At 54.3% G+C, this 23,704-nt stretch overlaps 1 protein-coding gene and 1 pseudogene across 4 annotated transcripts in view; both read right to left on the bottom strand.

The window, feature by feature from the left end:
- Window positions 1-23,032, bottom strand: part of BCL7A (BAF chromatin remodeling complex subunit BCL7A) — a 29,664-nt gene extending 6,632 nt beyond the window's left edge. The window contains exons 1-4 of one of the 4 annotated variants that reach the window (XM_057527069.1): window positions 22,770-23,032; window positions 15,773-15,854; window positions 11,544-11,640; window positions 6,746-6,913 (exon numbers count right to left, since the gene is read on the bottom strand). In XM_057527069.1, coding sequence (XP_057383052.1) covers window positions 6,746-6,913; window positions 11,544-11,640; window positions 15,773-15,854; window positions 22,770-22,861 — 439 coding nt within the window. In that variant the 5' untranslated portion in view covers window positions 22,862-23,032. Of the gene's footprint in view, window positions 1-6,745; window positions 6,914-11,543; window positions 11,641-15,772; window positions 15,855-20,978; window positions 21,232-22,769 lie in introns of those variants that run through there. The other 3 variants (XM_057527070.1, XM_007189564.2, XM_007189565.2) reach the window with 3 other exon arrangements.
- On the bottom strand, window positions 8,456-8,658 carry LOC114238766 (U2 spliceosomal RNA; annotated as a pseudogene).
- Window positions 23,033-23,704: the final 672 nt, after the last annotated feature.

Here is a 23,704-nt window from a genome sequence, read left to right as displayed (position 1 = left end):
TTAATAATATGGATACTTTTCTGATTGTCATTGTAAGAAACAGAAAATACAGAAAAAAAAATTTTTTTTTAATTAAAAAAAAAAAAATTAAATCACCAACTATCTCGCCATCCCCAGCTACCACGCCACTAACATTTTAGAGGATTTAGTCCCATCTTTCTGGATGTTTTCTCCCTACATGCATACAGTTCTACACTCTCCCCAAATAGGGATCTCATAGTATTTTGGAAGACTTTCTCCAAAATACATGTCCTCAAAAATTCTGTGAATACAAGAGCCTACAAGATGGCTGCATAGCATTCTATCAAGCAATCACTTATTTAATGAGTCCTGTTTTGCCAGTCATTTGAGCTGTTTCTCATGCATCGGTCTCCCTGCTCCCCCCGCCGTGTTCCTTTAGCAGAAGGAAGGTGCAGGCCTTAGCAGGTTGTGTGAGGTGATGCAGCTTTGGAAGAAGGGGGAACGGCTGCTGTACCTGAAGCTTATTTTGGGCACAGAGTGCATGGAGGGAGCAGCCGCATGGCGCCCAGGGCCCAGCTCTGCTTGCAGTCAAGACACCAACAACATATGTCACCCTAATTTGTAAAAAGCGCACTACAATACTCAAGAATGCCTTACTTTCTGGGGTTTCTGAGGCAGAGGCATAACAAAGGGGACAAAAATTCCAGGCTTAAGTTTTAAAGCAGGCAAGCAACATGGGGAAATGGGGGAAAGTAGGCAGCACTCCAGGGCTTGAGGACAGCAGGGCACACAGGGCTGGGGACAGGGCAGGAAGGAGCTGCAGCCCTCCTCCCAAGGAGGCTGACCCTCAGCCCGTCCGTCCCAGGGGAGCTTCGGTTAACACACGCTCTTACTTCCTCTAAATCAGCAGTCCTGATTGCTCAGGGCAGTGCCAGGAAACCCGACACCCCGCCAGGGTCTGAGCTGGGTTCTCCTGCCGCCACGGGGAGGGTCAGGGGTCCACCTCACTGAGGCCCCTGGGCTACGCCTACCAGCTGGTGTCTGGGGCGGGGGACACAGGGTCTAGAAACCAGCCTGGGTTCTAATACTGCCTCTGTCACTTGTTCCTGGGTCTCAGATCCTTCACCCTCCATACAGTCAAGGTTGACAGTAGCTGCCCTGTTGACCCGCTGTGAGGATTAAATGGAAAGACAGAAGTATCCAAGCAGTAAAATAATCCCAGGTGGGAGTAAATGAGGGATCATCTAGGGCAGAGAAAGAAACTCCCCATAAACCTGACATATCTTTGATATTTTTAGTTTTACCTTTAAAACCATGTAACAGCAGTTCCTCAAAAAGTTAAACACAGAATTCCTGTACGACTCAGCAATTCCACTTGTAGGATAGACCCACAAGAACTGAAAACAGGTCCTCAAACTGACACCTGTACACAAATATTCACAGCAGCACTATGCACGACGGCCGAAAGATGGAAACGGCCCAGATGTCAATTAACAGATGACCGGATAAACAAAATGTGGTCCATCCACACAATGGAATATTATTCAGCCATAAAAAGGAATGAAGCACTGACACAGGCTACAATGTGGATGAACCTTGAAAACATGATGCTGAGTGAAAGAAGTCAGCCAAAAGCCACATATTACACGACTCCCTTTATATATATGAAATGTCCAGAAAATGTTTCTGTCTCTGTCCACAGAGACAGAAACCAGGCTGGTGGTTGCCAGGGACTGGGGGGAATGGGGAGTGACAGCCAAAGGATACAGAGTTTCCTTTTAGAGTGATGAGAACAGTTTGGAACTAGACAGAGGTGATGACTGCACAACATTATGAATGTGCCAAATGGTACTGAACTGTTCACTTTAAAATGCTTCCTTTTATGCTACGAGAATTTCATCTCAATGTAAAGAAAAGAAAATATCCATGTTAACCTTATATTCTAGTTCATAATACATGTTTGCTTTAACAAACCTTTGCAATTGTTATCGTCCTCCTTCTCTGTGACTACAGATCCTTTTCTGCCCTACCTGGTGGGCTTTGCAGAGTGGAGAGAAAGGTAAGGGCCCGGTTGCAGGCTTAGAAATCATGAAGGTGGCCGGTCACCCAGAGAGTCACACTAACCTCTTGACCGGCCCAAGAGCGCGGTGGGAACTGGCCTTTGAGCTGGCAGAGCGTTCCAGGCCTCGCTGCAGCGGCCTGATTCTCTTAACCCAACAGCACTGGAACGCGCTCAGGGGAAATTATTTTCCGAGGGCCTAAATTTAGTCCAGGGAGTTTGGACATTATGTCATTTCCTGAACTCACTCAGCAGTAAACAAGTTCAAAGCAAGGTCAACAGCTGGCGACCAACCAGCCCTGTCCCGCAGGCAGTAGGCCCCAACCTGGGAAGGCCCGAGGGTCCGCCTCTTGTCCTTCCCACAGGAGCTCGGCAGCCCCGGGCTGTGGGCAGGCGGGCCTGGCCGCCAGCGCGGTCCCGCCGGGTCAAAGCTGGGCAACTGTGCCGGCCCAGAGGCCAGGCCCGGCCAGGAGGGACCCCGGTGTGGTTCCCACCTGGACCTGTGATGGGGCGTGGGGCTGTGGATGGTAGGGTAGGTTGTGGAAGCACCGACCCCAGACGTAATCCCGCAGCCGAGCTCTACCGGACCCTTTAGGGCAAAGGAGCCGCAGACCCCAAACATGGGAGAAACGAGGCCATGGCCAGAAAGTAAGAAGCCACTGGGACTTCCTGGCGGTCCCAATGCAAAAAAAAAAAGCAAAAAAAAAAACCCCAAAAAAACAGCAGGCAAGAAGCCAGGAGTGGTCCCCACAGCTCCCCCAGGAGCGCTCCGCCCTCCCGCTGCCCCACCCCACGAGCCCCGCCTCCTGAGGAGAGGCAACTTTTATTGGTCTCATCTTATGAACGAGGAAGCAGGAAGGCACGCAGGAGGTGATGCCGCTGGCCTGAAGCCACTCGGCCAGCAAGGGTCGGCTCGGATGTGACTAGCTCGTCCTGTGTCCACGGCCCCGTCCCAGCACCTCCCCCCGCCAGGCCTGGGCGGGGGGCCCCATGGGGACGAGAGGGGATGCCCACGTGCTGTACACGGGAGAAGGCGGCGCCAAAGTCCCTGGGACAGAGTTCTCAACTGGGGACGATTCTCTCCCCTGCTCCCCCAGGGGACATTTGGCCCCATCTAGAAACATTTTTGGTGTCACGACTGGGGGTGGGGCATGCTACTGGCATCTAGTGACAGGGGTGCTTCTTAGTACCCCGCCACGCACAGGACACCCCACAGCAAAGACTCATCCGGCCTCACATGCCCACAGTGCCCAGGCTGAAAGGCCCTGCTCTGCCGTTCCGCCCACCAGCTCGCTGGAGGAAGACCCCGCAGGGCCTACGGAGGGCGTGCCCTTTGTCTCCACAGCCCCCTTCCAGGGCCGCGTCGTACACACCCACTCACACCTGAGCAAAGAGGCAAAGAGGCGTGCACACAAGACTCCCTCCAGCACTGTCGGTGTAGGAAAAAGACAGAAACAACCCAAATGACCACCAACCCGGGGACTATTTAAATAAATCGTGGCACATTCACGTCATTGAATGATAGGCTGGTAAAGAAAATAAGACAAATCCGTGTGTCCTAACGTGGAATTATCTCCATGGTGATGGCTAAGTGAAAGCGTTCTAAAGAGAAAGGTTATCATCTCATACAGATGCTTCTAGGTGCAGACTACCTCTGGAAGGCTTCAAAACAGACTCAGCAGTGGTCCGCCCTGAGGAGGGGGAGGACCCTGGAGAGCTGCGGGCGCACTTCAATCTGCGTCCTAATTCATGGTTGTTTCCCCTGTGTAGGGTTACCTGCACCCCCTGCAAAGAGGTGCTCCTGGCACATGGGCATCTTCCCCCGCAGGTCCCCAGGCACTGCCCTGCAGTCCCTTCTGCCTGGGTTGCTCAGTTCCCTCCTACCTCTGCTCATCCTTTAAGACTAAGTCAGACAGCACCTCCTCTGGAAAGCCTTCCAGGCTCCCTTTCCTTACTGCATCTCACCGTGAGCTCAAAAGCCCCCTTAGGGGCCAGGCAGTGCCATGAATGAGTCAAATATTTAATTCAGACACAAATCAGCTTTGTAAAGAAAATCTAAAGGAATATTCTCTTCTTCCTCAAAGAAATGTGCATTCCCCCAACCTCTCAGCCTTTTACTTTTCCACTCTTACTAGAGAAAAAGGTTCAAGAAACATATTAACTTTCCTTTTAAATCAACAATGAGAAAAACAGGGAATTCCCTGGCGGTCCAGTGGTTAGGACTCTGCGCTTTCACTGCCAAGTGCCCGGGTTCAATCCCTGGTCGGGGAACTAAGATCCCACGAGCCACGCAGCCAAAAAACAAACAAACAAAAACGGAAAACAACAGTGATCTCACGTTGTAATACATGGCAACTGCCTTTGGCCTCAGCGTCAGGGAGACAATAGGGCGTGGTGGGGAGTGTGGTAACTGGTGAAGGTAGGTCCTCTTGGCCCTCTCCGGAGAGGCAGCCACATCTCTGCTCTAGCTGGTTGCTGCTCAATGGAAGTGCAGGTCCAGTATTGCCAGATCTTCCCACTTTTCAAGAGAGGCTGGAAATCGATCTTATTTTAAGTGAAATTGCTCAACTTTTAAATTTCGGCATCGACAACCTGCTGTAAAGCACAGGAAGCTCAGCTCAGTGCTCTGTGATGACCTAGATGCGGGGGGAAGGAGGTCCAAGAAGGAGGGGATATAGGTATACATATAGCTGATTCACTTCATTGTACAGCGGAAACTAACACAACATGGTAAAGCAATTTTACTCCAATAAAAAAAAAAAATTTCGGCATCGAGTTCCAATTAAAAATAAAAACACCACTGGGCTCCATGGTCACACCCGCACACCACATGCTTGATCTAGTCTGTCTGCGACCTCTGTAGACTGTAATTCTCAGCTTCGATGCTTGTCTTGCCCATGAGTTCTTGGGAGTCAGGAGTGGGACTCAGCTGACTGTCGCCCAGGACTGGCATGGAGCTTTGCATGGGGCTGACGTGGGTGAAGTGTGTGGAACGGAACGGAAGGGGATGTGAATGAACTCCACAACACAGGACGGTCTTCTCCCAAGGAGATGCACGCCCTCCCCAAGCATCTGGAAGCCCGGACTCCAGGCCAGCTGCCTTGCCCCACTAGGTAAGAGCATACCAGCCCGGACCTCTCCCTGGAACCCCAAACTCTGCACTCGGGCATCTGCAGGCACTCCAGATGGCCCTGCCCCTGCCCCTCCACACTCCACACCCCGCTGGCCACGCCCCTCCACACTCCACACCCTGTTGGCCCCGCCCCTCCACACTCCACCGGCCCCCCCCCCACCTCTCCCATCACAGGTGGCGGCAAGGCCGTCCCTCCAGGTGCCCGAGTCACTCTCCACTCCCTTCTCTCACAGCCCACACACCACCCATCGAACACGTTCTCACCTCTGCCCCCGAAATACACCTCGATATTAGACAATCAGGAACTACTGTTCAATTTCTTAGATGTAATAATGGTCATCGTGACTACGTAAGAGAATGTCCTTATTTTTAAAAGATGCATGCTGAAGTGTTTAGAGACAGAACGTCATAAGGTCTACGACTCAATGTCAAATGGCCTCAGAAAAAAATACTTTTAAGCAAAGTAAAAAAAAAAAAAAAACCAAAACCAAACCACAACCCCCCTCCAACAAAAACCAAAAACCCCAAAACATTAAACGTTAACAACTGACGAGTTTGGCTGGTGGGTATACAGGAGAGTATTATACTATTCGTTCAATTTTTCTGTATACTGGAAAATTTTTCATTTAAAGAGAATCCAGAGGGACTTCCCTGGTGGTCCAGTGGCTAAGACTCTGTGCTCCCAATGTAGCGGGCCCGGGTTCGATCCCTGGTTGAGGAACTAGATCCCACATGCCACAAATAAGTGTTTGTGCGCCGCAACCAAGACCCAGTGCAGCCAAATAAATAAACGTTAAAATAAATAAATAAATAAAAGACTCAAGATTAAAAAAATAAATAAAGAGAATCCAGAAACCTCAAAATAAACAAACCTATACATACACATATACATGTATACACACGTCCTCCACAATCAGACCCCTTCTTACCACCTCATCAGCCACCATCCTCTCCCATCTGGACAACTACAGTAGCCCCCTCGCTGGTCTCCCTGCCTCCGCCCTGGCCTCCCCATTATCTGATCTCAATCACGGCAACCAAGGTGATCCTTCATATCACGGCATTCAAACTCCCAAAGGCTCCTGTCTCACTCAGCATAAAGACCCGGGTCTGTGAAGTGGCCTATGAGCCCTGACACTCGAGGTCCTGCCTCCTCTCTGACCTCATCTCGCTTGTTGAGACCCTCATGCCTTCTCCTCCAGCCATGCTGAGCACGCTTCTGCCACAGGGCCTTTGCACTGCCCCCAATGTTCTTCTCCCACCTGGCTTGCTCCCTCCCCTAACCTGAGCCTCGTTTGCTCTCATGTCAACTTCTCAGTGAGGCCTTCCCTGACCATCCTATTTAAAATGCAACCCTACCCCACTCCCCTTTCTTACTTTATAATTCTCCAAAGCACTTATTTTCCAAATATTACATTGTATGATTTTTTTAATTGCCCCTCAAGAATACGAGCTCCAGGCATTACCTTTCTTCTACTGTCACCTTCTGGGGGCTGGCACTTGGCAGGACCTCCTTAAAGACCCTTCCAACTGCCTGGCTGAAGGCTGGCTGGAGAGAGGCCCCTCCGAGCCCAGCCCCTCAGGGCACATACCTTCGGCCCCGGGGAGCTCCTTCCCATCAGCCTGGGCCTCATCCGCCTTGGCGTCGGTGCCATCACCGGGCGCGGCCGAGTTGGGCTCGGGAGCGGGGCTGGAGTTGCTGCTGTTCTCCTGCTTGATGGGGGAGGCGTCTGCAATGGAGCTCTGGTTGCTGTTATCGTCTGCATGGGGGGAACAGAACCACAGCGTGAAATGCTGCGGGTGCTGACTCAAGGCGTGGGGGGGGGGTGCTCAGTCCCCCCGGCCTTGCTGCCCGCAGCCCTACAGGATGCTCTCCCGGGGGAGGAGACCCCTCTTCCCCCTGAGGTCCCTGAGCTGCCCACCCAGGGCCTCCCCACATGTCCTGCGCGGGGTGGAGGCTCATCTGAGCTCCCCCTCCCCGACTCACTGAGGGGACTCCTGTGTTAGCGGCAGCCGACCGCAGACGGTGGCCCAGCACACTGAAAATCTTTGGGCCAAAAAAAAAAAAAGGGGACTTCCCTGGCAGTCCAGTGGTTAAGAATGCGAGCTCCCACTGCAGGCAACACGGGTTCGGGTCTGATCCCTGGTCGGGGAACTAAGATCCTACATGCCACGCAGTGCGGCCAAAAATAAATAAATAAAACAAGATCTTTGGGGGTCACGTGAGGTCTCATTCTGGGTGAAGAAACCAGACATCCTGTGGGCCTGGCTCTGAAGCACTGCAAAGGCCAAAGCGTGGTCCCACAAGGCAGCACTGTCAAACCGTTTCATCGGATCTGATCCAGCTCTGGACCAATTCCACTCGATACAAAATAAAAGAGAGAGAGAGAGCAACAAGTTCACAACAGAAAGTGGATATTCTATAGGACAACCGGCCCAGGCTTTCCAACACGTCAATGCAACTAAAGAAAAAAAAATAAAAGGAGAAGCAGGGAAGATTACTGCCGTATTACAGATTAAAGAAATTTAAGAGACCTAACAACTAGGCATGACGTGTGGAGTTCATCTGCACCCTGTTGTGAATGTGCCAGCTCTGAGAGACATTTGGGGACAAATGGGGCATCTGAATACAGTCTGGAGTTTAAAAGTAAGGAATTAATTTTGTTAGCAGTGATAATGGTACAGTGGGTAGATAGAAATGTCATTTATCAGTGATGCGTGCTGAAGTGTTTAGGTACAGACTTAAGTATCATGATGTGGGGAAATGTACTTTAAAATCTTCTAGCACGGGTTGCATACAATTGTCAGAATTCCCTGAATTTTACACTCGAGAGCTGTGCATTTTTTTACTTGTAAATTGTAGTTCAATTAAAAAACTTAACACATTAAAAAAAAGAGATGAGGCAAATGTGGCATAACGTTATGAAAGCCTAGGTGGGTAGGCATATGGGTTTCATCATACTATTCTCTCTACTATTCTCTATTATGACATTTTTTTTCATAATAAAAAAGGAAAGGGGAAGAAAGTTAGCTGGGCAAGGGCATTAGGGGTTGAGCTGGGGAGCCAAGCTGGGGATCCTGGGCCACATCCCCCCCTTGCCCTGGACACCCTTTCTTGGGCACAAAGAGTCATTTTATTTTATTATTATTATTATTTTTGGCCGCACCGTGAGGCTTGTGGGATCTTAGTTCCCTGACCAGGGATCAAACCCGGGCCCTCAGCAGTGAAAGTGCCGAGTCCTAACCACTGGACCGCCAGGGAAGGCCCCACAGTTTGCCTTTGGATACTGAGTTATTCCCCAAGGGGGTGCACCATTCCTGGGGGTACTGCAATACCAGGTCGACATGTGGAGGGGACACACATCCACACATAGCAAGCTCCTATTCCAACTGCCTGCTCCAAAAATCCGTTCAATATATTGTCCTTGGATAGAGGACATATCAGATATTAAACTGATAAGAACAGATACTACACTTGATCTTAGCCGAAAGGCCAAGAAGCGAGCAAAGAGTCATTTTGAACCATGGATACCCACGTGGTGTTACCCTGCTTTTCTGGGCCATGCTGTGCACCTGGGACCAAGGCCATTTTTGTAAAAATGAGAGAGAGAGAAAGAAAGAAACAGAGACAGGGAAGGAAGGAGAGGAGAGAAAACGAGAAGCACATCGACACATCCAGGGCACCTACTACATGCTGGGCACCAGGCCAGGGCATTTACAGTCACCTCGTTTAATCTCAACAACCTCCCAGATGGGGAAACTGAGTCCCAGCAGCAGAGCCCCTGGCTCGGGCTGGTCTGCCCAGCCCCAAACCCCGAGTCTTTCCTCTACCTCAACCTGGTGAGGAAGCGGCAGGCAGCCCTGCAGCCCTGACTTGGTAAATTGCATCTTATTTTAAGTGTACTCTGGGGCGCTCATTACACAAAAGCATCCTCTCGTGAATTCTGGGACTTAAAAAAAAAAAAAAAAAGATATAAACTCCCTCGATTTACCTTTCGAGAAAATCTCAGCCTCCTTCCTATGCCAAGATACATGGCCGTGTGTGTTGGAAACACAGAAGGCAGAGGCTCAACCTATGGGTCCCAGCATTAGGTCATGCTAATTAAGGACAGTAGGCGCTAATGTTTAACAAGTCAGCTGCCCTGAGCCTTGCCTGGTAACCTGGTAACGACGTGACCCTGATGCTTGGGCTGACCTCAGGTGGATCCTGGAGACTAAACAGCTGGATGCAGATGCCCTGTCCCTTCATGTCCTCCTGTGCCCATCCTCCCGCCTGTAGCCTTCCAGATAACTCTAACCAGGCCCATAGCTTTCCCTGAGCTTTCACTCCCTGCAGTCGGACTTGGTCTTTCTTGGCTGCACATGTACTAAAATGGAAGGTGAGCATGGTTCCTGAGACGGGGACCTGGGTTGCTCAGTATTCTAGGTTTTTCTGGGGTGTTAAGTCTGGGCTAGTGGCGATGAACTTGAATTCTGCCTCCTCCAAAGGACCGCAGATGCCAGCACTGGCATTTATGAACTTCCTAACTCTGGACAAGTTACTTAGCCTCCTTGAGCCTTAGTTTCATCACCTGTACAAAGTTGGCTCGTCACCAGGATTAAATGAGGCAATGCCCAAAACGGGCTTAGCAAGATGCTTGGCACACTGTGACGGCTTCTTAAATGTTAGTGACTGACACGCCAAGGCCTTTAAGGGATTATCTTATTCAATATTCATAACGACCTTGTGAAGTAGGCATTACCACCCCAAGGCTACGTGTTCAATACCTAGCCCAGGATCGCGCCATGACGGGTAGATCCTAGGAGAGTCACATTAGAATCCAGGTGGGATCCTGCCCTCTGCTCGAAAAGGTTCTCACCTGTAATTCTATGAATTAACTGAAACTGAGCCAGGCCAGGGGCCTCCTCGGTCCCCAGAGAGTGGGGCTGCTGACCAGTGACAGAGCGACAGGGTACGTCCCAACTCAAATACCTATTTCTGAAAATGAAATGCATCCCGACTACAATTATACAGCCAGTTGTTGGTGTGTGTGTGTGTGTGTGTGACACTTTCTTGACACGTTAACTGTCAGCGAACACCCCCCCTGTGCTCGCTCCTCTGAAGCCAATTCAGCAACAGGCAAGATTCCTTGCCCTTGGAGCTTGTGACTGTTTTCCAGACTAGTCAGTTTGGGCAAATGCGGAAGTTTGCTGGCCTCCCTTCCCCCAGAGTAAGACAGCCCCGGACCTGGAGGGTTAGGAACTAGATCCAACCAATATTCCCTCTTGATTTACTTGTTTATCTATCTAACATCACCTTGTTGCGCAAAAAGGCTTGGGTGGTCAGAAGTACAGAGACACTGAAACTGTGATCAAGACAGAGAAAGGCAAGTGCTGGGAGCTCATAGACCGGCAGGGCCAGGCTGGGGACAAAACAGGAGGTGAGCCTGGTGGGCCTGGAGAGGCCACGCTCTCCCCGCAGGGACAGCTGCTCCTGCTCCAGCGGGCCGCGGCCTCGAGGAAGAACATGCCCAAGGGCTGGCGGATCTGATTTCTCAAAGGATGGGAGAAATGCAGATTTTCTGATTTATAAATATCAGAAACTCAGTTTTTTAGAAACTTCTGGTTCAAATCTCTGAGGTGAGAAGTCAGGTAGTGGTTTTCCATGGCGGGGAGGGGAATGACTGGGAGGGGACACCACGGGGATTGCCGGGAACCTTCTGTCCTGATCTGGGCTGGTGACACAGGTGTGCGCAGTTTGTGAACATCTCCTGGAGCCGCACACTTACGATTTGTGCCTTTCCTCTCAGATAAAAAGGTAAAAAAAGACCCCACCAGCAGCATCAAAACAACTGCAGACTGGCTAAAGCATGTCACCAGCCTGGATCTGATCAGTGGGACACTGGTTACAACTTTTGAAATAAGACAGCAAAGGAAGTTAGGCAGTCGATGTAGAAGGGCAGGTCCCAGGGTCCCAGACTGATTCACTGATTCTGAAGTCAGAAATCCAGTTAGAGCTTCCCAGTAGCCCAAGCGAAATAGGAAATAGGTAATAAGAGTCATTGATATGCTAAGTCAGGCCCAGGAGGGAAAAAGATAAGATTCCCCCAAAAAACTTCCTGGGCACATGGGACTAACAGAACATGTCCTGTGACATTTGTGTCACTGGGTGGGAAGGAGGTCTTATTCAATGTCTCTGGCTCATTTTATGCTTCTTGGCTTTGCTGCTCTGGGAAAAGCAGCTTCTTCTCCTCTGCTGAGCCTCCTCCTTGGCACAGAAGCCTCCCGGTCCTGCCCAGCCCTCCTACCCCTCGACTGGAATGTGAACAAACCTGCTGGTAAAACAAAAACACAACCAAGTGCTGCGGGCAGGAGAGGGGCCCGGCTGGCCACTGGCAGCCGGGAGCTCACCGTGCATGTCCATCATTCCCGGGGAGGAGCTATTCTCTGGCGTGGTCACCTCTGAGCCACACTTCTCATCTTTGCCCTTTTTCTTGTTCTTGTTTTTCTGGAGGAGAAAAAGGATGCAGAAACCGAGTCACCAACTGTGTGTGTGTGCACACGCACGAGTGAGACCCTGGGGAGCGGGGTGAATATTTTATTCCGCTGACTCATCCTGGAGCCCCCAGGGCTCTGGAGGGCTCCACTGGCCCGCATGTGAACACGTCCCATAAGGAGCCTCACCTGCTTTGGAATCAAGGAGCCCTGTGGAGGGGAGGCTTCCGGGGCTGGGCTGGGGGGCTGGGGGTAAGGCTGCCTTGCTTCTGCGGCCAGCCCCGCAGGCATGCAAACACCCTGGCTGGCGGGAATTTCCTCTGGGGAAAAGGCCATGGTCACCCTGCCCGAAGCAGGTACAGTACAGGGCTGCCAGGTGACGGATGGAAAAGACAGCTCACACATTTCCACTATCTTCAGGCCCCTGGGACTGCCTTCCTCAAAGACAGTCAGCTGACTTCCAGCCCGACACTGGGGACCAGGTGAGGAGGGAAAGCCCAGGGGAGGAGGGAAAGGTCAAGGGGATGTTTTTTGTACGTGCTTCCATTTTTGGAATTGTGTGGAAACAACCTGTGTCCATTGGTAAAAGCCTTGTTAAACACATTACAGTACATTCACTCAACGCAGTGGGATGCAACAGAGTCCAAGTACAAGCTCTTCCTGTACTAATATGGAAGGATCCGCAGAAATATCCACATATTAAAATATTTCAGTACCTCCAAGATGTATAAAAGAAAGGTGCGGAACATGTGAACAGAATGCTGCCACTGGTGGTAAAGGAAGAGCATAAATGAGCGTGTGTTTGTATTTTTGCATGCACAAGCTCTCTGGAAGGATAAACAAATACTGGTTGTCTCCAAGGAAAAGAGCTGGATAGGGCTGGAGGTGTTCAGCGGGGATGGGAAGCAGATGTATAAAAAGATAAGACTGCAAAAAAAAGTAACACTTGAAGAATATGCAAACCTATAGAAACAGAAAGTAGACTGGTGGTTTCCAGGATCTTGGGGAGGGCATAGGTTTTGTTTTCGGGGTAATGAAAATGTTCTGGAATTACAGCGGTGATGGTTGCACAACTGTAAATATACCAACACTGACTGGCACACTTTAAAAGAGTGAATTTTATGGCATGTGAATCGTTTTCGTTTTAAAAAAGAGTTTTAGGGGCTTCCCTGGTGGCGCAGTGGTTGGGAATCTGCCTGCCAGTGCAGGGGACACAGGTTCGAGCCCTGGTCTGGGAAGATCCCACATGCCGCGGAGCAACTACGCCCGTGAGCCACAACTACTGAGCCTGCGCGTCTGGAGCCTGTGCTCCACAACAGGAGAGGCCGCGATAGTGAGAGGCCCGCGCACCGCGATGAAGAGTGGCCCCCACTTGCTGCAACTAGAGAAAGCCCTCGCACAGAAACGAAGACCCAATACAGCCAATAAATAAATAAATAAATAAATAAATAAACCCTATTAAAAAAAAAAAAAAAGAGTTTTAAAGTAACAATTGAATTTTGTAACATGTTCTACCTATTTAAGAGAAGACAATTTTCAAGAGTTCTGAAGAAAAAAAAAAAAGATGTAACCACGTCATTATTGGGTGTTTGAAAACAAGAAAAGAGGGAGTTCCGTTGGCGGTCAGGTAGTTAAGGCTCCACGCTTCCAATGCAGGGGGGCGTGGGTTTGATCCCTGGTCAGGGAACTAAGATCCCACATGCCGCACGGCCAAAAAAAAAACCAACCAAAAACAAGAACGTGAAAAGCTATCCCTTCCCACTGCAGATTACCGGCCACAACCATCAGAGATTCGGATTCAGCTATCCAGGGTGAGGCCCAGGAACCTGCATTTTGTTGTGACTCCCAGGGGATCTAATGCTCAGCCAGGCGTGGGACCCACCACCCTAGAGAAAGGGGGGAGGAGTATTGTACATCTTGGCTCAGAGATGACAGCGAATTAGCATCCGAGCACTGTCTGCACAGCTGTGCTGAGCTAAGTTCTTCCCATATGATATACTACCTTTGCTCTGTTGCAGAAACTCCAGGAGCCGGATGTTACTGTTCCACCGCACAAAAGAGGGAACCAAAAAAATAAATAAAAAAAAAAAAAAAAAAAAAAAAAGAGGGAACCAACCCAGCAAGGTGGGGTCACCTGTCTCGCATCACAGGTTAATTGGGGGTAGTCTGTCCAAATCCAGATCTTGAGGTCTTCGCCCAGCCCCAGGCTGCCCTGTCCTTCCTGACAGCCCATATATTACGTTCTCTCCTTCATCACAATCCGTTTGGCACTTCCCTGATGTCTGTTTCATGCTATTCTATAATTATCTTCCCCCAACAAGATTATAAATTCCTTGAGAGCAGGGACCACGTCTTCTCAAATGCAACCGGCGTTTATACAACACCTAATGATGTGCAAGGCGCAGACGTGGGCAAGAGCCAGGAGCTGCCTTCGAGGAGGCTGGCTGGCTGCGCTCTGCTCTCCCTCCGGAACGGCCGGCACCAAAGGCCAGGACAGTCTATGTCGGTGCCTCTGGGGAAAGCAGCCCTGGTGGCTCCACGAACCAGCCCAGGCAAGGACCAGAAGGGATGAAAAGCCCCCACGTTCTCAGCCCAGCACCGGCCCACCCAGGGGCCGCATGGGATCAAAGGGTCAAGAATGGATCCTCAGCCCTGCCAGGAGACCCAGGACTCGTGGGGCAGGTCACTGGAGACTGTGGAGGGAGGCTTTATCCCGCGGTTTTTTGTTTTTTGGTTTTTTTTTGGCCACGCCGCACAGCATGCAGGATCTTAGTTCCCCGACCAGGGATCGAACCCGTGCCCCCTGCAGTGGTAGTGTAGAATCCTAACCACTGGACCGCCAGGGAAGTCTCTGCCCCGCCTTATGGCCCCTAGAAACCTACCAATCATGCCCACTGTCACGACTGGAGGCATGTGGTCAGTGTGAGCTGAGCCATCCTTGCATAGTAGGGAAGGCACTCAGGCAGGAGGAACAGCCCATGCAAAGGCCTGTCAGTGGGACCATTCTGGATTCTGACTGGAAATGAGAGCAGCTGACCTGGGGGTCTTTGAGGGTAACTGGCCTGGGAGCCACCAAGCTGAAAAACTATCCGTTTTTCTAGCCTCCCTGAGATCGAGCACAGCCACCAGGGCTCCCCCTAGTGGCCACAGTCACCGCCCCTCCCGGAACCCTCCCGTCAATGGCCCCTGCTTCTCCGCACCAAACTTGCAGCTCCAACCACCAGAAGGCTCTCCAAGAGTGGAGAGAGTATGTGCTTTGGAGTCAGAAGACCTGACATTTGCTGTGTGACTCTGGGGAAACGGCTTCGCCTCTCTGAGCCTGTGTCCTCCCTTGTCCAGAGTGGATAAAGAGCTCAACTCCAGGGCTTCCCTGGTGGCGCAGTGGTTGAGAATCTGCCTGCTAATGCAGGGGACATGGGTTCGAGCCCTGGTCTGGGAAGATCCCACATGCCGCGGAGCAACTAGGCCCGTGAGCCACAGCTACTGAGCCTGCGCGTCTGGAGCCTGTGCCCCGCAACGGGAGGGGCCGCGATAGTGAGAGGCCCACGCACCGCGATGAAGAGTGGCCCCCGCTTGCCGCAACTAGAGGAAGCCCTCGCGCGAAACGAAGACCCAACACAGCTAAAAATAAATAAATAAATAAAAATAAATTTTAAAAAAATAATAATAATAACAAATAAATGTAAAAAAAAAAAAAAAAAAAAGAGCTCAACTCCACAAAGTAATGCCTGGCAGATGGTCAGGTGCCAAGAACGGCACTACAATGATGGGGGAGGGTCTGCCCGTCTGCAGGTACGGCCACGCCCACCGCAAAGCCATGGTGCCCAGGGCCTCAGGGAGGGGATACCTCTGCACTAAGCAGTGTGCCCACTGGCAAACCATGGGGCTGTCAGCCCCGAAGAGGTGACTTACAGGGGACATTTCCCACCTCTCTGAGGGCCAAACTCTGGGGCTGGATGATGGGGGGAGGGGTAGACACAGGTCCAGCAGCCTCTCCAGCCCTAAGCTGGGTCCTTCTGCTGCCCAAGTGGCCTTGGCCCCAGGGTCCCCGCATGGTGGGTGGCCGTGGACAGCCCCCTCTCCCTGTGACGGGAGGGAGTGTGGATGGACAGCCCCACCCCAGGGGACCGGCCCCACATACTCACATCGTCAACCTTTGGCTCCGTCACAGGGACCCACTTGTAGATTCGCAGGGATGTGTCACCCACAGTCACCCACTTCTTCTCCCTGCAGAGGACGAGGAAGAACCCATTACCAGGGGGCTTCGGGGGCAGGCCCCTGCTCACGCCGGTGGGGGCACAGGCCGCACTCCCTTGGAGCAGCTGCAACACGGTGACAGCTCTGGGCAGGGCTGAGAGAACATCTCTGCATCACACAGACGAGGGCTTGAATCCCAGCTCTGCCGCTTGCTGGCTGGGGGCCCCTGGGCAAGTCACTTCACCAGCCTGAGCCTCGGTTTCCCCATCCGCTAGATGGGGTCGTCAATCTCTCCAGGCTGCCGCGAGTGAGACAAAGCATGTTGACAGCTTCCTCGTGCCTGGAAGAGAGCGCCTGGTAAGACTGGAGGGGAGGGCGGGGCTGCCACTGGGATGATTCCTCTGGATGGAGAGAATCAGCCCCGGTTCCTCCAGCCTTCACCCCACAGAGCCGGCGAACTGGGCCACCCGAGCCCCTCTGGGCAGCAGAGAGGGCTTCAGACCAACAGGGCATTTCCTCCGTGGGGGTGGGAGGGTCTTCCCCAAGGGCACCCAGGGGCTCACCCTGCCCCGTCAATGCCTCCGAGGTCGTGGGAAGGGAAGCAGGAGCCGACAGCATGAGTAACCACCCCAGGCTCTTCCGGGCAAACGCCAGTTAGATCAGCCCCGGGGAATGGAGAGCAGGGGGGAACCTGGATGCCCAGTGGCCTCGGCCCCAAGGGCAGTCCCCAGATGCTGAAACCGAGGGGCTGCGACAGGGAAGCACAGCCCCGTCTGCGGGCAGCCGCGGCCGGGAGGTTGCCTGCCCCGAGACCCTATGCCTCGGTTCGGAGACAGGCTTCAGTTCCAGGGTCTCAGCTCCTAACGTCTGCACAGCTGCCCCCAATCCACCCCCAGCCGCATCCTAAACTCCTGGGGCACAGTGCCCAGGGCCCCGCAGCGGCCAAAGGCAGGTTGATGGTGAGAAGCAGATCACAAGCCACGAGAAGGGAAGGGGGTGACTGCTCTCCACTAATGGTAATGATGGTAATTACCACTCTCTCCCCCTACCTCTCTGCTTCGAGCATCGTCCTTCTCTAGCTATATCACCACAGCCTCCCAACTTCGGTCCTCGACCTCTGGCAGCCTACGAGTCAGGTCCTGTCACCTCCTGCCCCTAACACTAGGTGTGACAGCCAGAGACCACGTGCCTGAGGACACCACGGCTAAGGGAGAGCCCCCCCAGAAGGAAAGCTGGGGTTTCAACCAGGGAGCTGGGCTCTGGAGTCCACGATTTGACGGGACAGCCAGACGTACACCTGCTGCAGGTGGCATAGCAGCCGGGAGTCCTCAGCAATGTTAGCGACACGGGGTCCACCAGAGCTGAGAATTACGTGTGGCTGTGGGCGCCTCGTCCAGCCTCCCCACCAAGACCTTGGCCTTGGGTCCTCTCCTCCATGGGCAAGTAGCCCTCCCAAGCTGGTGGGACACGTTACCGCCACCTGGCACCCCTTCACCACTGGGGGTTCCGGGTGCCCAAGCACACTCAAAACCAGCTGACCCAAATCACGGACACTTCCACTCCCCAAACTGTGCCTGCTCGGGTCCCAAAGTCCGAAGCCAGGGCCTGGCTTTTCCTTATTCTACTATGACCATTTCTAGTGCCTTCTGTGTTCTAAGCACTGTACGCACTCTATCTTCCCATAACCTCTTGTGGCAGTAACTGTCGCTTTTCCTGTTTGACAGATAAAGAAACTGAGGCAGGGGGCGGTGGAGTCATTCTCCCCAGAGCCAGTGTTCCAATCTCCAGGCCACACTGCTTTTTGGAGCAGCCTCCCCTGCCCCATCCCTGCCCCGTTTAGCCCTGAGAGAATTAAATAAAGTCAGGCACCTAAGTCACCACCACCTGTCCCCAGCCTCTCAGAGGCAGGATGGACGATCCACAACCCCAGTCTTTCCCCACCTCCATGCTGAATAATCAGCAGGTGCCTGGAAGGGACAGAGACATTCCAAGAAACAACCTTGGTGACAAAGTAACAATCATAATGGCCATTGTGCGCTGAGGGCTTCCGTGCCAAGCACTTTACTTACATGCTCTCTCTCCCGACAATTGCCAGCAGGCCTATGAGAGGGAGACTACTGTCACCCCACTTTATAGATGGGGAAATGGGAGGCCCAGAGAAGTTATACCAGTAGCTCATGGTCACACAGCTCGTCAACGGCAGAACCAGGACTGGACACGGGCTCTGACCCCTGCTCTTCTGTCTCCCGTGAAAAACTAAGAAATGACTCCACAGAGCACATCGGTGACAGAAGCTGGACAAAGAAGCACAAATCGCCCAAATCCCACGCAAATGGCCAAAGGCACTCACTACTCACAAGCCCCTCAACTGGCTTCCTTGGCCCGGGCCCCACTAGGTCAGCAAATCCAAGGCTTGATTGTGTTTAAAAAAAAAAAATAGTAATTGACTTGCAGTACACAGGACACCTCTCAGGGCAAAAAGTGTGCCAGATCTGGGCTTCGCAGGCCACACCTGAGCCAAGATGAACGTGTCAAGTGGCAGGTGCTTCCCAGAGAGGTTACAGGCCCTGCAGGTTCTGAGCTGAACACAGCTAGGTTCTGATGCCTCCCTTGGCCCGAGTTCCCAACTCACCCCAGGGATCAGAAACCGTTCTCCAGTTGCATTTCTAGGTGTGGGCGTTGAGGGGCCATGGGACAGAGGGAAGAGCCTTGAGAACCCGACCTCAGCCTGGTGTCCGGCCAGCAGCCACCCAGGGAGACACAGGCCCCAGAGCTCAGGGGCGAGTCACTGAGTGAGTAACCGGTACTTCGGACACACGACCAGGGAGCACCGGGTGTGTCACCAAGCCAGCGGCCCGGCAGCGCCTCGGGAAATGACACAGGTACTCCAGAGAGCAGCTGAGAGTTCCCAACACCACCTCCAAACCCATCACCCTAGAACACACAGCCCCCCAACCCCAAAGGAAGGTATTAAGCTGTACTTAATTACATCTGCAGTGGCAAACAAGTGGCCAACAGGCGTGTTTTGCCTGGCCTGCGTGGTACTTTTAAAAATTTGAATCAATTGCCAGACTTAAAAAAAAAAGAAGTCAGACCCCACATTAAAATCCAGATTCCTGGCCACTCTCAAAAACACGTTCTGGCCACGAGGGGCCCACATGCCCCGAGGAGCACTGACTCTCTCCAGATGGGGCCCTGTGTCTCCCTCGGATCCCCCAAGTCTCACCACCTGTAGGCACTGGGCTCGGATTCACCACAACCACCAGGCCGCAGCCCAACCTTGCCGCGAAGCTGCCCTGGCACGGCCTGAGCCCTCCTGCCTCGCTGGCCCCTGGTAACCAGCCAGGCTTAAGTGCCTCTCTCTTCCCCACCAGGCTCGGGCTCCTGGACAACAGGAGCAAATGAGGTCCCAGCTGTAGGAACAGAGCCCCAGACGCTCCTCCCCAGCACAGGCTCCTGTGTAAACCATGAGCACCCTTCTCCCCAGATTCTCTAGGCCGAGGGCAATTTCTAGTGTCCCCCCAAGGTCAGGTCCAAGGAAGGGCTAGTCAGCCAGGGTGACCTGATTCCCTCAAAGGGGGCTCTGAACCCCTCACTTCCGATCCGCTTCCCAGGGCTAGTCCTTGATGCCGTAGGAGGCCTGGCTACGGCTGGCCTCATCCTAACTAGGCCCAGGCCCGCTTGACCTGCCCTGTGCCTGGTAGAAGGGTGCCCCTGGAAGTACCAAGGTGAGGGTCTAGGCACAGTCAAACCTCCCCCTGCCCCCAGAGATGGGCGGGAAGTCTTGGGGAACAGGCCTCTCTCTGTCTTCACAAGCCACCGAGGGACCCTTCAGACCACGGATCCAGGGGTCCCAGGCCTAAGCCTACTTCGAGGCTCAAGCCTTTGCCTCCCGCCCAGGGACTCCCCCTGCCCTGCTTTTCTCCGCCCACACCGGGCCTCCTAACCCTGCCCCAGCTTCCCCAAAAGGAGCCCACCATTTTGTTCTTCCTTCGTGTTCTGGCTGCCTCTCACTCCACCAACCTGCCTTGTTGGGCCACAGAAAGGGGAGGAGAAACGGCCGGCAGCTACCGACAGGGTGGCCACGGCTGGCTGCTGGCTTTTTCCAGGGCAGGGGAAGGGTAGGGCTGGCAGAAGGGGGAATTTTTAGGGGTCCCTGGGACTGAGAAGAAATACCACCCTAGGCTTACAGGCTAAGTGGTATGCCAGGCACCTCCATTCTGGATTTAAAAAAACAAAACAAAACAAAACAAAACAGGATGCAGAGTTCAACTGGAATTTCAGATAAATGACGAATAATTTTTTTAGTATAAGTATGTCTCAGTTAGTGCATGGGACATACTTAGACTAAAAAAGAAAAAAAGAAGTATTTAAAAATATTATTTCTTTGTTTATCTGAAATTCAAATTTAACTGGGTGTCCCATAATTTGCTAAATCTGGCAACCCAGTGTCCCAGCTAGTGGTGAAATGCACGGTTGGTGGCCACACAGTTAATAAACAACCCCAAACCACAAGGGCTGACTGGAAGACGCATTCTGAAGGCACAGCGAGGGTGAGATTTGGCTTCTCAGGGCTGGGGAAACCCAGGAAACAAGGCGAAGTCTTTTTTTACTTAGAATGGGCAGGAGAAAAACAAAAAGAAAGAAAGAAAAAAAAATCAGCAAAATGCAAGTTTCTACCTCACAGTAAGGACCGCATTTAATGACTGCTCCTGTGTGCAGGATAAGTGCTTTTCGAGACATGATGTTATTCCAGAAGGGGAGAAGGTAGCACAGGAGCCTCTTGTCGTGGTTAGAGAAGTTATGCGGTTAGCCCAAGGTCACACTGGAAGCCCAGCCATGAGATCCCAAAGCCTGAGGTCTTTAGAGGACTTGACTCGTAGTTTCCCAAGACACAAAAAAGGGAGGGAGACACGTTCTCCTCTCGTCCCCCCAAACACAGGCCTGGCCGGCAGCGTGCTGAGCAGCACTGAGGGCCACCAGGCCGGCTGCTCTGAGGCCGGCAGGGTGGAAAACCCCACACAGCTCCATCTGCCCTCCCAGCAGAGCAGCTGTCAGGGTGCAGGAGCCTCCGCCAGGCTGGAACCTGGAGCGCAAGGCCCCGCCAAGCCTCCCGCAGCACGGAAAGGCAGCTGGCCCCCACCCCTTTCTCACCTCCAGGCTGGTGACAGAAGGGACTCAGGCCCAGACAACAGCTCTTTCTTTGCACAGGCGTTCAGGCAGGGGACGACTCCAGCCTTCCCTCTGGGAATCCCGTAGGAGAGGGGGTGGTGGGCTTGTTTTCCGGTGTGCATTTTGGCCTGCAGCTGTTTCTGCCATTTTTAAATGGCTCCAGTCCGGGCACTGGGCGCCCTGCGCACCAGGGGAGCTCCCACGGCAGGGAAGACTTGGATCTCAACTTTGGAAGGCCTTCCCTTCTCACGGTTCTGAAAATTCTTTGTCCCACTAGAGCCAAACCCAGCCCTCGGCCGGGCATCCGGCCATCTGCAGACAGCCCTTTCCATAGGAGGCTCGGGAGCACGTGGACTTTATTGATTTTCCTCTTGCCTTTTTTGTTGGGTTTGACTCAGAAAGGACAGCTAACTTGTGACACGGCTGGACTGGAGGCTCGCCCCCAGTGGTTTTGAGGGACCGAGGCGAGGCGTTACTCAAGGAATGACACCCCTAAACATAAACAGAGCCCGCCACGGGGCCTGCGGGGTTTGCAGGCTTTAAATAAAGAGTCAGGACGAGGCTGCGGGCGCTGACACTCGAACAGCGCTGCGGCTCCTCTCCCTCCCTGACCCTGGTGAGGCCGTGGGAAAAAAAATAATAAAGTTGAAATCCGGGAGCTGGGAGTTTTCAACAAGTCCGCCCCAACCTGGCGATCGGCTCGCGCCTCGGGCCTGGCCCTCGGGCCGATTCCGAGACAGACCCGGACGAGGCCGGGGAAACGTTCATCGTATTAATTACAACCAGGCCACGCCGGACGGAATCTAATGTGAGCTGGAGAAACGGCACAGCCGACACCGAGTCCCCCTCGCCCCCCGCGCAGAGAACAAAAACAACGGCTCTCTCCGCAAAACAAACGCGAGCTGCCGGGTTCGGACAGGCAGACGCGGCCCAGGACCGGGGTCTGGCCCCCAACATTCGCTCGCCCGGACCCCCGCGCCCGGGTCTGGGCACAGCGGGGCGGGAGGGGGGCGCCCGGAGCCCCGGGCCCCGCGGCCGCCGCCGGCGTTTCCTCCTCGCGCTCGCCCCCATCTTTCTTCCTCGCCAAGAACCCTCGCTCCAGGCAGCCCAAAGCGCTAAATTTAAACGGCTCGCGCTCTGCAAACTCCGCAGACTCGAGGGCGCCGGGCCTGGGAGGCGGGGAGCGAGCGAGCGAGCCAGCCAGCCGGCCGGGGAGGGAGGGAGGGAGGGAGAGAGAGAGGGAGGCCCGGCGCGGGCAAGGGCGCGGGGGCCGGCGCTGCGCCGCCCGGGGCGCGCGGGTAGGAGACGGAGACGGAGACGGCGGCTGCGGCCCGCTCGGTGCCTGCACAATGGAGCTCGCGCTCTCCCCCCTGCCGCCGGCATCGCGGCCCCGGCGCGCGGGAAGCCGCTTTCATGTGACTTGCACAAACGAAATGGCTTCTGGGGCCGGCCCCGAGCCCCCCTCCCGGGAGCCGAGCGCCGCGCCGGGGACTGCCCGCCGCTCCACCGCCCGGCTCGGGGCGCCCGTCGCCTCCAGGCTGCCGCCGCCGCGCCAGGTGGGCGACAGGCGCGAGCGCACCTGGGCAGCGGCCGCGGCCCCCGCCGCGCGCAGGTGACCCAGCTCACGCGCCGCCCGCCCTCTCCAACTCCCGGGCCCGCGGGCGGCCCGGAGCGCTGCGCCCCGCCGGCTTTTTGTATCTGGTCTCGGGGTTCGGGGCGGCCGCGGCGCGAGCCTGCAAACGAACGAGAGAACAAGCCGGCGCCTCCGCTTACCATTTGCGCACTTTCTCGATAGCCGCCATGACCCTCTTGATATCATCTTTGGCCCGGCTCCTGGTCTCGGCTCGAACCGACCTGCCCGACATGGTTCTGGCGGGGAGAGAGAGGCTGGGGGAGCGCGCCCGCCGGGTCCTGCTCGCGCTCCGCGGCGGCCACACTCGCGCCCGCCCGCCCGCTCACTCACACACAGACACACACACACACACACACAGACACACACACACTCGCACACATACACACACACACACACAAAGCCTAGTGCCGCCGCGCGCCCAGGGCCCAGTGCGCAAGCGCCGGGCGGCAGCTGCACCGAGCAGGGGGAGCAGCGCCGCCGCGGCCGCCGGTAGTGCGGCCTCCGGGCGCCGCTGCCGCCGCGGGGCAGCGCCGCGAGCCTCTCCGTCCACCCGGGGGAGGCGCCCGCGACCCCCCGCTCCCCGGGGAGGCGGCGAGGGGCACCCGGCGACCCCCGGCTCCGGGCACGCGGAGGGGAGGCGGGCCGGGGGACGTGCGCGCGGACACTTACTCGGAGGCCGCAGGTGCCGGGGGGTCCCCGGGAGAGGGCGGGGCGGCCGGCCGTGGAGGGAGCGCATTCCTGGGGAGCCAGCGCGGCAGCCCATCCGCTGCCCGGGGTGTGTGGCAGCGTCTGCAGTAATGGAAGTTTCCTGTGGGGCTCCCGACTTCTCCGAGTTGAAGGCGCCGATTCGGGACGCGAGGTGCTCTTGGAAAGTGTTGAGAAACGCGGACCTGTGCTGACCCTCTGCCCGGTTTAAATACGCGAGCTAGGACGTCGCTTCCCTATCCTTCGTCCCTCTGGAAAACGAGGGTGGGAGGAAAGGTGCCTGGGGTGACCACTAGAGACATTCGACCTTGCTTATGAAACAGCTTTCGGCGCAGGAAAAGCTCGATGATTATTTATCAGCATTTCAACA

Source organism: Balaenoptera acutorostrata, chromosome 13 (genome assembly GCF_949987535.1).
Source record: "Balaenoptera acutorostrata chromosome 13, mBalAcu1.1, whole genome shotgun sequence".
NCBI lineage: Eukaryota > Metazoa > Chordata > Mammalia > Artiodactyla > Balaenopteridae > Balaenoptera > Balaenoptera acutorostrata.
This window is presented reverse-complemented; position numbering and strand designations above follow the sequence as displayed.